General features: G+C 51.1%; 8 protein-coding genes across 8 annotated transcripts; 4 read left to right on the top strand and 4 right to left on the bottom strand.

Moving 5' to 3' along the window:
• Positions 1-482: 482 nt before the first annotated feature.
• PG994_014582 (uncharacterized protein) lies at positions 483-1,130 on the top strand (the record flags this gene model as incomplete). The annotated part of the gene is made up of 1 exon (XM_066865991.1): positions 483-1,130. One exon carries the CDS (start codon positions 483-485, stop codon positions 1,128-1,130), a length of 648 nt encoding a protein of 215 aa, XP_066709120.1.
• Positions 1,131-1,874: 744 nt separating this feature from the next.
• PG994_014581 (uncharacterized protein) lies at positions 1,875-2,795 on the top strand (the record flags this gene model as incomplete). The annotated part of the gene is made up of 3 exons (XM_066865990.1): positions 1,875-2,344; positions 2,406-2,496; positions 2,586-2,795. The coding sequence occupies 3 exons, from the start codon at positions 1,875-1,877 to the stop codon at positions 2,793-2,795; spliced, it is 771 nt and encodes a 256-aa protein (XP_066709119.1).
• A 681-nt stretch (positions 2,796-3,476) lies between these two features.
• On the bottom strand, positions 3,477-5,477 carry PG994_014580 (MFS general substrate transporter; the record flags this gene model as incomplete). The annotated part of the gene is made up of 8 exons (XM_066865989.1): positions 3,477-3,639; positions 3,738-3,840; positions 3,920-4,203; positions 4,314-4,532; positions 4,595-4,678; positions 4,749-5,037; positions 5,104-5,135; positions 5,191-5,477. 8 exons carry the CDS (start codon positions 5,475-5,477, stop codon positions 3,477-3,479), a joined length of 1,461 nt encoding a protein of 486 aa, XP_066709118.1.
• Positions 5,478-6,795: 1,318 nt separating this feature from the next.
• Positions 6,796-8,298, top strand: PG994_014579 (uncharacterized protein; the record flags this gene model as incomplete). The annotated part of the gene is made up of 1 exon (XM_066865988.1): positions 6,796-8,298. One exon carries the CDS (start codon positions 6,796-6,798, stop codon positions 8,296-8,298), a length of 1,503 nt encoding a protein of 500 aa, XP_066709117.1.
• A 58-nt stretch (positions 8,299-8,356) lies between these two features.
• On the bottom strand, positions 8,357-8,614 carry PG994_014578 (uncharacterized protein; the record flags this gene model as incomplete). Its single annotated transcript, XM_066865987.1, has 1 exon — positions 8,357-8,614. The coding sequence occupies one exon, from the start codon at positions 8,612-8,614 to the stop codon at positions 8,357-8,359; it is 258 nt and encodes an 85-aa protein (XP_066709116.1).
• Positions 8,615-8,905: 291 nt separating this feature from the next.
• Positions 8,906-9,229, bottom strand: PG994_014577 (uncharacterized protein; the record flags this gene model as incomplete). Its single annotated transcript, XM_066865986.1, has 1 exon — positions 8,906-9,229. One exon carries the CDS (start codon positions 9,227-9,229, stop codon positions 8,906-8,908), a length of 324 nt encoding a protein of 107 aa, XP_066709115.1.
• Positions 9,230-9,241: 12 nt separating this feature from the next.
• On the bottom strand, positions 9,242-10,180 carry PG994_014576 (uncharacterized protein; the record flags this gene model as incomplete). The annotated part of the gene is made up of 1 exon (XM_066865985.1): positions 9,242-10,180. One exon carries the CDS (start codon positions 10,178-10,180, stop codon positions 9,242-9,244), a length of 939 nt encoding a protein of 312 aa, XP_066709114.1.
• An 802-nt stretch (positions 10,181-10,982) lies between these two features.
• Positions 10,983-11,375, top strand: PG994_014575 (uncharacterized protein; the record flags this gene model as incomplete). Its single annotated transcript, XM_066865984.1, has 1 exon — positions 10,983-11,375. The coding sequence occupies one exon, from the start codon at positions 10,983-10,985 to the stop codon at positions 11,373-11,375; it is 393 nt and encodes a 130-aa protein (XP_066709113.1).
• Between the last annotated feature and the right edge of the window lie 2,563 nt (positions 11,376-13,938).

The following is a 13,938-nucleotide window of genomic DNA, read 5'->3' as shown; positions in this document are numbered from 1 at the left end:
AACAAATGGCGTGTTACAAACAGCCAAGATAGAAAACAGAAACATCATAAACACGAGAAGAAGAACAGTTCTAGAGCATGGTAGTAATAGCATGTCCGTGGTATTAGAGAAACGCTTTGCTGCGTTCTTGCAGAACGAACTCCAGTTTGCACTTGCACTCACTTGCTCTAGGGGGAAGGTCGGTCACAGCGGTGAAACCTGTTAACCTACAGGGGCTGGTTTTAGTGGGGGTGGCCCTGTAACGGCTGCAACAGGAACCCCTCGCCCGTCTCCAGCAGCAGCGCCCGGGGTGTGCTTAGGTTAAAGTCAATTAGAGGCCGGACCTCCTGGCTACCTCCATTCCACCTGTTTCATCTCACTAAAGGTTTTCTGGCACTCATAAAATGCCGATGTTTTCTCCTCGATCTATTCGCTTCAGCCCATTACCATTATTATTATTATCTACTCAAAAGCCCAGAACATTTGCCCTTCACTCCTCCAGCATGGCCGCCCTAAAGTTCCGTGAGGGCACCGAAGCGGACGCCGACGCCGTGTGCAATGTCTTCTCCGACTCCTTTTCGGAGGACAGCATCAACAAGAGGGTCTTCCCGGCTACATCTGCAGGAGCCCGGGCCAGCATAAAGGACTGGCTCGGCGGCGGCCTAAAGGATCCACACTCCCGCTACCTCCTGGCGGTGAACGACTCCCAGTCCGGCGTCGACGCCGTCGTCGCCATGGCCAAGTGGATCGCGCCCTCGGCCGAGCCCAAGGCGCCGGAAGCCGAGAACTGGGCCGCCAAGATGGCCTGGCCCGACGACGTCGACGGCGCGCTGGGTACCGACTTCTTCACCATGCTCGAGCAGAAGCACAAGGAGCACATGGGCAGCCGGCCGCACTGGTACCTCGAGCTCCTGGCCGTGCGCAAGAGCTACCACGGCAAGGGCCTGGGCAAGCACCTGCTGAGCTGGGGCCTGGAGCGCGCCGACAAGGATGGGCTCGAGACCTATCTCCAGGCGAGCCCGGCCGGTGTGCCCCTTTATCGAAAATACGGGTTCGAAGACATCGAGACTGTCCACGTCAGCAAGGCAGATTATTCCGAGGTCTTCATGAAAAGGCAGCCGAGGCCGAGCCAGCAAGGCGTGTCATCCTGAAAAGCAGTCTGACCTCTAATCGATGCCACCGACACGGGATGGCGTCAATACGACAAAATTAACATAACGCGTCCGTCATGCCCCAGACTGATTCTTTCCCACCACAAAATGGGTTGGCAGTTGCCGATCCGTGCTTCTTGCTCCGAGTCAGACTAGAGCATTGGATCATAGGAGATTGGCGACCAGACATGCGTAACTTGGCAAGAGGGTGCCGTCCAAGCCGGCTACTTCTTACGTGTGTGTCGCCGTGCAACCCACATGGCGGTGACTAACTGTAGGCGAGCAACGGCACCATCTATGACCATTCCCGCCATCCTGATACCAGCCCACCACAACAATAGTGCTTCGGCTTCTGTTCACCTCCTGACTGTGTGTCAATCAAGACGCACAAAGCATACCTAAATGCATATCTTGACGGATGCTGAGTATAAGCTATGGAGCCTTAAGGATCATACAGAAATTGGTGTCGCCCAGGAATTATTATCAGGATGTATTAAATAAGATATCCGTTGCCCAAGACCTATAAATAGGGAGATGTATATGTACATAACCATCAAACCCCTTACATAAACAACAATACAAGCATCTCAAAGATATAGACTTCAAACTTAACGAACAATCCTTCAAAATCGCCACTCTACCGTTTTCAATATCTTATTGCGTCAAAAAGGCAGCAAACGAACAAACTGCCCGTACCGAAAACTTCGAAACAAAATTGTACACTCTTGTCGTGACTTACTCAACATGTCGAATACATATCTCTTCCTATACCTTCTCGCCTTGGTTCAAGGCACATTAGCAGCCGCCCTCCCGTGGCCAAAGAAGTCCCCAACATATAACCAAAACGAAATCCACGTTACAACATCATGTGACGCCTTATACCCCCAAGACACGGGGTCGCTGGGGCTTGACGCCGCCATGACAGAAGCTCCGGCCTTCCTCGCCATCTCCCTCGTCAACTCCCACACCGCCGACATCTCGACAACCCACAACAGCAATGTCGGTGCACCATCCCCCGTCAGCGGATCCTCCCTGCCAGGGACGCTGGCCGCGGGCGCTACCGCGGCGATCGCGGTACCCACGAACTGGGCTGGGATCATCTCGGTCAACGACGCGCAGTATCCGGCCTCCGAGCAGAATAGTCTGATCGAGGCCAATTACCAGAACAGGACGATTGAGAAGCACGCCATTGCCGATATTGACGTGAGCTATGTGTAAGTTGGCTCATAGCTTGGTGTGCAGACGAGCCCGTTGTTAACAGGATACTTTACTTAGTAACGGTTTCACTTTGCCAATTACCTGTTCTTGTAACGATCTCGGCGTTACGGGGTGCAACAAAGACCTGTTTTCATTAAGCTCTTGCCCGGTAAGTACCTATTCAATCCTCACTACTCGGATTGATGGGATCATTCAGAACTTCCTCCGGGCTAACCCATGTCATTTGTTTTCAAACAGGTCAATACCGTGGATGGATCTTGCGCCAATCCGCTGCGAAGTGACCTCGGTGCAGGCGCGCCAAATTCTTTCTTCGAACCCTGTCAGAATGCGGCATATACATATCCGAACGACAACAGGGCCAACTTGCAAAACGAGTGTCAGAATGGCCAGATCGTATGCTGTGTTGGCACCAGCTGCCCGCCTAGTTACAAGCAGACGCAGGATTGAGGGCTATTAAGGGGCGAGGCGGTGAGAATTGGCGGCTCACTGTACAACCTGAACCAAGGCCGTAATAAGCCTGTCTATTGCAATGCATTCCATCACCGGGTGCTACAAGAACCAGCTGCCGAAATCATGAGTACTTCGGCACTCAACACTTCAAATCTTACTACATTTACTAACCGACTCAGAGCGCGAGTACAGTTATATAGTATAGTCGATATAGGTTCTGTATTGGAAAACACCTGTTAACCAACCTGTCTTCACCCGCCGCCACTGGTAGTGCTCCTTTGTGGGGCCGCTCCCAACCCCTGAACCCCTGAAATGCTTAATGAACCAGAAGCTACCACGGGCAGGAGAACTCAAAGAATAGAGGAAGTTGTATAGTTTGGAGAGAACGAATGCTTACGATCAGTGTAGTGGCTGAACGGGACTTGGGCACGTAGGGAGATTATAAAGACATTGTGGTCGGGTTGCTTGAGAAGAATTTACCAACCTGTGTTTGCCAGCCATAAAGCCAATGGTAGCAAGCGACTGCTCTAGATGCAGGGGAGGTTCACATTTGTAGCACAAATGCACCACGGGGTCCCGGGATTTGTTTCAATCAAGACTTTCTCTTTCTACCTGATGATACTTGTTTCCGTTTACTTTGTCGACATTATTATGTTATTAATTGCGGAGTACCACTTCTTACACCTCCTGACCCTTGGGGTCATTGAAATCCGCCACCTTCTCCGCATGGATCGTCTCCTGCTCCTCCATGGCGACGTCGGCCGGAATTCGGTCGGGTGTCGAGTTGACGAGGACGATCATGGGCCCGACACAAGCTCCCATCAGAGCGAAGGATACGATACTAGAAAGAAGAAGAAAAAAGTGTTAGCAATTTCTGGTTCCGCCCGCGTGCCGTGGCTCGAAATCGGGATGATAGGGGGGTTGGTGGTAAAAACTTACAATCCGATCAAAGGGCTGGTCTGAATCTGAGTGTTCATCCCGTATGAGATCGCCTGCCCAGTTGCCTCGAGACATCGGAAGGCGGCACCGTTGCGGACGTTGGCTAGATGATGCCTGTGTTAGCGAAAGGTAGTTCTCCTGAGTATTATATGCAGATTAGATCTCGACTCGTCTCCACTCACCTTGAGCATCCGTAGCAAAGGACGAAAGCAGCCAGTACATGTACGACTGCGAAAGCGGGCCCGTCGTTTGCACAAAGAAGTACGGCAGGAATGACGTGGGATAGAGCGAGTCATCCCAGTCGATGTGGCCCGGGTCGTGCTGGTTGAAGCGGACCTGCATGATGATGGACCAGATGTAGACGCCGGCGTTGAGAACGACGACGGTCCACAGCCCGATCTGCGCGCGCCGCCGCTGGCTGACGCCCTTCAGATCGAGGATGAAGCCCAGGCCGAAGCATCCCACGCTGTTTCCGACGTGTCAGAACGGCTGTCTAATAGCAAAGAAAGCAGGATGATCTCTGGAGAGAAACTTACATGCAGAAGAAGGGGGAGATGAGGAGGAAAGCGCCTCGACCGGGTCGTGAAATAGATGCCGAGATACGTCGACCAGGCCCCGCTGTAGAAGAAGGACCATAGCGCCCACAGGGCTGAGAGTAGGATGAGCCGGGACGACATGGTGAACCGGATGAGCTTGAACTCCTCGCGCGTCTTCAGCTTCTCCGAGACGAGGATGCGGGTCCCGTCGGACCGGACCACCTTTTCTAGCGGAGAGAGCAAGAAGGCGAAGGGCAGACTGTCAAATCATTGGGTTAGTATTACCCTGAGTGATTCGAGGGCTGTTTTCAGTCAACTTACGCCAGGCACTGGATGATGATGAAAGCGACGTAGGTCTCAGGGGTAATCCCCCCACTAGCGCCTTTCTCATGGTTCTTGGACAGGCTTTACAAGAGAAAGAGTCAGTCAGTCAGTTACCGCTCCAGTTTGCAAAAAGGGGTAGGTATAAACTCACTTGATAGCACCCCCGACCAGCTGGCCGAGGTTCCGAGACACGATCCACAGCGCCAAGTACTTCCCACGCGCCCCGGTGGGAGCCAGCGACATGATGGCACCCGACTCGGCGACGTACCAGCAGCCGGTGCCGATGCCGGTGATGAAGCCGCCCAGGATCAGGTACCATTGGTTCCCGAACGCGCTGTTGCAGTAGTAGGAGGAGCCCTGGATCGGGAATGACATGGCGCCGATCACGAGGGCCCATTTGACGCCGAGCTTGTTGACCAGCGGGCCGCCGATCAGGCAGACTGTCACATTTCACATGGTTAGCCTACTGTGTACATGTGACGGAGGCATAATATCTGGGGACTTACCAAGCGCAAGCATAGTATAGTTGATAGCGGTGCTGTTTGATAATTGTTAGTCTTTGTGACTCTTTTCCGTGCTGTTCATCAACCTACGCGATGTTGGACGTCTGGGGCGTCGCCAGACCGCCGCCCCCGAGGCCGGCGATGGCGTCCGACATGGCGGGCCCGCAGAAGGCCTGGACGCTGAGCAGCATCATCTGGGTCAAGCTGTGCTTGTAGAACCGCTTCCACCGCGGCACCGTCCGCCGGTACTCGTCCATGTCCATGTTCTCGATCGTGACATCCGGGTTGGAGTCAACCGGGATGGTACCTTGCCCGCGCAGGGCGTCATCGTTGCCGCCCGCGTGGGTGTTGGGGGGCGCCGTGTCGAACTTGGACATCTTTGTGTTGTGCTCTGGTGGGGAAAATGACTGAGGGAAACGACCACACACAGAGGAGTGCAAGAGAGGAAGAAAGGAGGCGCGATGAGAGCAGAGTTTCTGATGCGACGATGAGAGGCGGCACGGGGAGATGATTATATACCCGAGGCGTATTATCTATATGTATGCGTATACCCGAGCACGACGTATTAAAGTCAGATCTTCCCCCCCGGAAAGTGGATGCCAAGCTTATCTCTATGGGACAATCCCTACTATCTGGCGTTTGCCCATTCTCGGAGCTGGGGTAAATGGAGCTAGATGCGACGAGGGTGGAGCCTGATTCTATCATTCGGGAGGAATAGTATAACTTCCATAACATGGCCTTTCTCTAACTGCAGCCAGCTGACTCCGATATCTGGCGCGCTACGTAGCTGGACATTACATGGTCGCATTGGGAGGGATTGGGGTGTGTGGGGGGTGGAGGCGGTGGTATCAATAGCACACGGGAGACTGGAAGAGTCGCTGGGAGAAGTCTGGAGTCTAGCGCCTATTTACGAGATAGGTCGTTTACCGGCCACATGGTATCAGAGGCTTGACCCCTTTGAGCAATGATAGCAGTCTTCACGTTGCTTGTTTATGCGCTCCGGTAACCGCCCCGAGGCGGGCGGCAACAGTGTGACTAATCCAAAAGGGGGTAAGCCCTGAAAAGCCAGGCGGGGCCCCGACAGCGAACATGCATCCGGGCCAAAAAGTCTAAACCGCGACTATACAGGCTATACCGCTTCCGGTAACTGTAGCAGTCGAAGACAAGCGAAGAGGCGAGTCGATGGAGAGAAGTTGATCTCTGGTCTGATGCTCTAACTCGATGTAGATTAGCTTCGGGCGCTTGCCGACTCTTGACTCGACTTCATGCCAAAGAAATATCATCACCAGGCATATCCAGACAGGCACCACTAGGACATGAATGAGATGCCAGGAGTCCAGGACGATAGAGATTCCATACCTACTCAAACATGGACACCTTAACGCGGGTTGTCGACGACTTTACCTGATGATATTGGCTTCTTTGGGACCAAGATACGTTGGTATCAGGTTGCATCGGTGAGTGCCAGTGGAGTCGGAGGCTCTCGTTATCCAAGGTTCCCCGCCAAGGTCCACCGTCGACGATCCACCAGTCCACGGCCAAGCACTGCACCATGACCCTTCGAGATATAACCAATTAGTCAACGAGCATCGTCATTCCACGGACTGCCTCCAGGCCTCGTCGCTTGTCATCACTGGCTTTTGCCCGTTCCATTTTCCCCAGCGAAAACCATGAGCTGACCATCGTACCATCCCAATGTCATGGTTCCTTGCGATCTCGCTTCTCTGCTTGCTTTTCGTGCTTAAATACGTCCTTTCAAAGTGGCCAAGTTACACCCGCCTCTACAGGACTGAGCCATCACAGACGGTCGACGACTACTACCATAGCTCTCTGGAGAAGGGCACCCGCACTTGCATCAACAATACCATGGCGGCCTCACGAAAGACCACCAAGGTCATCGTCGTGGGCGGCGGCGGCACCATCGGCTCGTCCACGGCCCTGCACCTGCTCCGGTCCGGCTACACGCCCTCCAATATCACGGTCCTGGACACCTACCCCATCCCCTCGGCCCAGTCCGCAGGCAACGACCTGAACAAGATCATGGGCATCCGCCTGCGGAACCCGGTCGACAAGCAGCTCAGCCTCGAGGCCCAGGCCATGTGGCGTCACGACGACCTGTTCAAGCCCTACTTCCACAACACGGGCCGGCTGGACTGCGAGGGCACCGCGGAGGGCATCGCTTCGCTCCGGGAGCAGTACCAGTCCTTGCTCGACGCCGACGTGGGGCTCGAGAAGACGACCGAGTGGCTCGACAGCGAGGACGCCATCCTGGCCCGGATGCCGCTGCTGGAGCGCGACCAGATCAGGGGGTGGAAGGCCATCTTCAGCCAGGACGGCGGCTGGCTGTCCGCGGCCAAAGCCATAAACGCGATCGGCGAGGAGCTAAAGCGGCAGGGCGTCAACTTCGGCTTCGGCGGCGCGGGCGCCTTCAAACAGCCCCTCTTTGCGCCCGAGGACGCGTCCACCTGCATCGGCGTCGAGACGGTGGACGGAACCAAGTACTACGCCGATAAAGTCGTCCTGGCCGCAGGCGCGTGGAGCCCCGCGCTCGTGGACCTCGAGGGGCAGTGCTGCTCCAAGGCCTGGGTGTACGCGCACATGCAGCTGACCCCGAAAGAGACGGCCGAGTACAAGGACTGCCCAGTCGTCTACAACGGCGACCTCGGCTTCTTCTTCGAGCCCAACGAGCACGGCGTCATCAAGGTGTGCGACGAGTTCCCCGGCTTCACGCGCTTCAAGCAGCACCAGCCCTACGGGGCGCCCACGCCGCAACGCGTCTCGGTGCCGCGGTCGCACGCGAAACACCCCACCGACACGTACCCGGACGCGTCCGAGAAGACCATCAAGAAGGCCGTCTCCGCGTTCCTGCCGCGGTTCAACAACAAGGAGCTGTTCAACCGGTCGCTCTGCTGGTGCACCGACACGGCCGACGCGGCGCTGCTGATCTGCGAGCACCCGCGGTGGCGCAACTTTATCGTGGCGTCGGGCGACAGCGGCCACTCGTTCAAGCTGCTGCCGAGCATCGGCAAGCACGTCGTCGAGCTGGTCGAGGGCCGGCTAGCCCCCGACCTGGCCCAGGCGTGGCGGTGGCGCCCGGGCCAGGGGGATCCGTTGAAGTCGCGGAGGGCGGCGCCGGCTAAGGATCTGGCCGATATGCCGGGGTGGAACCATGATGATGAGGCACAGGCCAAGTTGTAACTAGGGCAACGGAAGGCTGATAACTAATATATATATAATCTCTAAAATATGCAAAACTTTACTTGAATAAAATCATGGCCAGGGGGCAACTACTCCTCGCCTCCTGACCATACGAGCCCAGGTCCGCATGGGTCGCGGCTTCGACCAGCGCGGCGCCCTCGGCATCCGGCGGCGCGACGACGGGGTCCGTAACCGTCTGACCGCCGACGGTCCGGAAAGAAGCCTTGTCCAGATTGCCCGCCGAGAAGGCGTCCCGGAAGGCACCGCCCAAGACAGCCTGGCCGAGCGGGCGCGTGTTAATCTTGATGCCCTGCATGGTGAATACCGATGGTCTGGTACCTCCTCCTTCTTGTTCCTGGGAGTTGTTGCTTGTGAGCAGCTAGTGTGTGTATGTGTTCTGTTATTGACGGACGGAAAAGAAGGGGAGAAGAAAAAAGGGGGGGATTGGGGACTCGTGACGACTATAAAGGCGGTGAAAAACATACAGAAGAGCATATAGAGGAAAGAGCTCGGGGCAGCGCGTATAGGACTGACCGTTATCGAAGAAATACGTCAGCTCGATATAGTTTATCTTGGGGTCCTGGCTCTCGTGGGTGTTGTTCAGGTGTCACGATAGCGAGTGGAGCTTCTTCTGTACGCTAGGAAGCAGCAGGGCAGGGAGGCTGAGGGCCAGACCCTCGACCAGCGGCTTCGAGTTCTGGCCCAGCGGCAGCTCCTTGCTCGAGACCGGATCCAGAACGTGCGGCGTGATGTAGAACCGGACAAGCTCCTGCACTGCCGGAAGAAGATTTACAGCATCCGCTACAGCTTCCATCGTGTCGACGACGCCGTAGAGGAGGTCCATGAGGGTCAGACTCAGTAGCGAATGGGCGATGAGAAAGTCGGGCTCGATGATGGTTGCGTCGAACCGGGACGACTCGACCTTCACCATGGTCCCGACAGCTTATATGTATTGAGCGAGTCCAGGCATATCTGGCATTCCGGGCAACTTGGGGAGTACTCCGCTGAATAGGGGGTCCAGGAACGGCGTATCTAGGCTGTTGTTGCCCTTCTTCCCCAAAATGTACTCGTTGAGACGGCGTGCCAGCAGTCGTCTGAGATTAGGACCTACCAGCCTCGATGATGGGCCCGGCGGCGGCATCCCACCGGCGGAGAAGAGGGGCTGCACCATATGCGCCGTTCTCCACCGGTCCATTTCATGCCCGTCGTCTTCCCGCAGGCCCGCCCCTTGGGCGTCTGCTGGATCCGCGCCGGACCACATCGCCCCCAAGCAGAATCTTGGGGCCCCTTGAGCGCCGCCGGATGCAGCTTTAGGACCAAGATAAAGCAAAGTGATTTCCATAGGCACGTTGGTAACAACACGAGCTTCCTCCGGGCTCTGAATCGCCCCTGCGGCTGACAGAGGCCATAAGAAGGCAAGGTACGTGGTCCAGGCATAGAAAACGGCAAGGGGCAAGAGGTAGTCATGAAAGCCAGATGCGCCGTCACTGGGTATGTTCGCGATGGTGAAGATGTAGCCCAATGCATTGGGAGCGTCCGCGATCAGAAGCGGTATGGCTTTGGGACCAAAGTGGACAGTGATGGGGACGATTTTACGCATGAACAATGGAGCGCCAGAATCGGTGGACATCCGCGTTGCATAGAATCTTCCGCCATCGTTGACCGACTTGGGAAAGAACGTGTTCAGCAGACTGATAACGTCGGCGACTCTGTCGCTAGGGATGCCGTGCTGCTCTGGTGATACCCTTAGGTCTTCAAGCCAGCGGCAGAACAGCGAGGAGGTTGCTTCGTAGTCAACCTGGCATTGTGGAGCGAGCGGAGGACTGACAAAAGACCGGCCCAGCTTGCCACCGAATGCTGTAAAGGTATTCCATGAAGACATGTTGATTCGGGTGTTGCGAAACCTAATTTGTATGAGACGAGTTACTAGAGTTATTATTCAACTAGTACAATCGAAAGACGCACAACAGAGCAAATACTCCCAGTGCGTGGAACGGACTACGAATGGAATCAACGCGCCACTTAAAGGATTATTAGTGAGTTTTGGTGCTCATTACTTAATTCCACGTTCTGTCTATTATTCAGGTCTATCAGCCTGGTTATGTCCAATAATTAGGTTCTCAATCTCGTCCAAATACGAAGTGGCTTGGTGGCTCCGCATGCCTGGAGTACACGAGGCTGGCTGAGATCATCGCAACTTCTCTTTGTGCACATGTCTTACTTAACAGATACACAGTCCTGTACCGGTCGAAGTCAGTAAGCCGGTAAAATGACGTGATATGTCGAAGACGTTTTGGCGGTGAAGCGAAGGGGCGTTCAACCCTATGCTGTCATCATAGGGCTGCATTAGTACGTTTTACTCTGTATATACGTAGCTATTGAAATGCCACACAGGATCTAGAATCGACCTCGCTTACTGAGCTCCACCGAGGAGCTGGGTGTTCAGAGAACGGGCCTCGTGTTATTGGTCGTAGCATCGAAAGAGGAATGGTTGAGCAAAAGGAGGCTGGCTGCACGCTAACCATTATGCATCCCCAGACAGGAAGCTGAAAAAGGGTTGCATTTGTCTTGTCATACTGATCCCGACAAACCGTTACGGATTGCTGTTGCCAAAGAGGAAAAAGCAAAACGAGACGACCATTTATCTCGGACAGCGCCAAAGGTAATTAGCAGAAACTCTCATGATGCAAAACCTGCCAGATGGCGTCACCAGAGATGTAGGCGGGGAAACCACGGAAAGCCAACCCTGCCCGAAACCGTTCCCCTCACAACTTCCCCGAAACTGCACATGGTCCAACAACGCGTCTGACCTGTCACTCACCACGTATTTCGACCCTTCTAAGCCCAACCTAGCCTCCGATTTCGGCATCGACGGTCTTCAGCCCATCATCAGAGACATGCAGGGCAGTGTATTCCTGTTGACGAGTGGCCAGAGCAGGTTCTACCTGTGCGACATTCGCAGCGGCGACATGTTTCGCCTCGAAGATATGACAGACGTGGACCAAGCCATCACTTGCATCATAAGGGACAGCGGTATCCTGAGGAAGACGCAGATATGGAATTTGGCTAGAGCTTAGGTGCTAGTGGACCATTGGTTTCATCCATGAGTGATAGGGTATTGTAGCCATCACGGACGATCTTGATGTGAGGTGGAGCCGAGGAGAAATCGATTATGAAAGCACGAGAAAGATCCATCTCGCCGACCATGTACTGCTTCACCTCTGCCGACACGGGCAAAATGTAGGAGATGCGACTGGGTGTGATTTGGTACCTTGTGTTGGGAGCTGGTGTAAAGGATGTATATAGGCCGACATGGTCATTTGGAGCGGTGCTCAAACCAAGAGCAACAATACACTGGCCTGCAGAAAACCCATGTTCAGCTTCACGCGTAGTCTTCCAACATAAGAGCGTGTGTGTGATCACGTCGTGCACGTACCGTCTTTGACCTCCTTGAGAGTGAATCCCTCACCTGTCTTGAGGCAGAAGGCACCCGGCTTGCCGCAATCCCCACCACTTCCTTCCCAGAGGCCAAAGGAAGGACTTCCCGAGGCCATTCGGAGTACGATCGTCGTCCCACGGGCGTCTTTGGGTGGACCTGTCCCAAGCCTCACCGGCTGCCGGTCCAGCACAGACTTTCAGGCGCCGGCTCGATGGCAGGAGGCTGGCTGAACAGGGCATAATTTTGTACCCCGCCCGATATGTTATTATATATCATAGTCGAGAACACGCTGTCGCACCTCCCGGGTTTAGCCCCCTTTCCCAATTAGGCATCGCGCGGCCGGCCACCCCTTTTAGCTCTAGTTAAATATATATAGAAAACTACGTTTTTATAAAGTCTTTTAATATATTCTTAACTTTATTTTTATAATTATAGTATTAATTTAATTATAAAAAGATCGTATTATTTTAATAATTTAAGTAACGCGAGAAGGTTCGAATCGAATTAATTAAAAAGCTGCTACGAAAGTGTACGACGTCCCCCCGAGCTACTCTAGGCGACCGACTCCGCGGTATTAAACCTCGACGCGAAATCCGATATTTATAATATAAATTAAATCTAATTTAAAAAAAGGTGCTTTATAAATATATAATTAATTTAAATACTCGAGGAATACCTTTTAATATTAATATTATAAGAAATATAGCTAATTTTTTTTAAATCGCGCGGCGGCGACCGCGTTAATAAGTATTAAATTAAACGCTTTATTAACGGTAACCTAGATTTTAAAACTTAAATAAACCGTCGATATAATAATTAAAGAGCTTTTTATAAAGATATAAGTATTATTTCCGGCTAGTTCGCGCTAGTCGCGAATATTAAAACTAAATATAATATTTTAAATAAAAATATATAAAATTTTAACGAGACCGGCTTTATAATAAATATAATCGAGTTAATACTCGTTATAATACGCGTTAATTATTATATAAAAATAAAATCGGTTTATTAAAAATAATTAACGTACCCTACGGTTTAATTTCTTATTTTCTTAAACGTTATATAATAATGTATAATTAATTTTATTATAACGCTTAAAATTAATTAAAACTATTTCAAACCGTTTTTATTAAATACTTCTACATTATTTTAATAAGTAAGTGTATTATACCCGAGCTACCCGTTAAATTCTATAGCATCGCGAGCGCGTTTTAAGATTTCTCGTACAGCTATTACTCCGGCGCGATTTATCTTATAATTACTTATTAACGTCCTTTTAAAATTATAAGTCTTTTTTAATTTATATACGAAGTTATCCTTTATTTTATAGCCGGTTTTTTTTCCGTACGGCGGCGTTAACTAAGTATCTTATTTACTTTTCGTAATACGCTTACCTTACCTTTTAAAAGAGCGAGCCGGTATATAATTTACGTTATACTTTTTATAATTTAATTAAACTTAATTAAAATAAAGGTTGGAAAGTTATTTTAATACCGTATAATACGGTTTTAAACGTTTTCGGTTTAAGATTAAGTTTTAATTAAGTTATTTAAAGATTTTAATTCTTAAGGGATAAATAGGCCGGAAAACGTCCCTAGAGCATTAAAATATATAGCTTTATATTTAATTATAAAATAATATATTTAAAATTATACGAGACGAGTCATATTTTTTAAAAACTTACCTATATATTTAAAAAGGTAAAAATCGCTTAGAACGCTTTTAAAAAAGCCGGTAAAAAGTTTTCTTTTAAAATATAAATAATATACGCCCGTATAAAACCTTCGATTTCTTTTTTATATAACCTTTTTAATATACGTAAATAGCCGGAATTAAAAAGTTAAAGTTTATATAATAAATAAGCAGGTATGTAAAATATAATAATCGAGTTCTTTTTATAATAGAGCTCGAAAATTATTAAGTGGTAGCTTTCGTGGCCGTTTAAGATTAAAAGGCGATAACGACCTTTTATACGAGACTTAGTATATTAATTAAAGTATCGAATTTAATTCTCGCATTTTTATTCGTAATTTAGTTATTTTTAATAATTACGATTATTTAATCCTTTAATAATAAGCTATTTTCGTATTAAGAAAAGAGGTACGTTTTTCCGGTAAAAATAATATACGAAGGGATAACGTAACCGTATAATCCGACGCCTTAAATAATTATAACTTATTCCCGGTTCTTTTATTATATTA

Source organism: Apiospora phragmitis (assembly GCF_038363925.1).
Source record: "Apiospora phragmitis strain CBS 135458 chromosome Unknown utg000013l:1.0-2965645.0:1.0-2969333.0, whole genome shotgun sequence".
NCBI classification, from domain to species: domain Eukaryota; kingdom Fungi; phylum Ascomycota; class Sordariomycetes; order Amphisphaeriales; family Apiosporaceae; genus Apiospora; species Apiospora phragmitis.
Note: the sequence above shows the minus strand (reverse complement) of the source record. Positions and strands in the feature narration are given on the sequence as shown.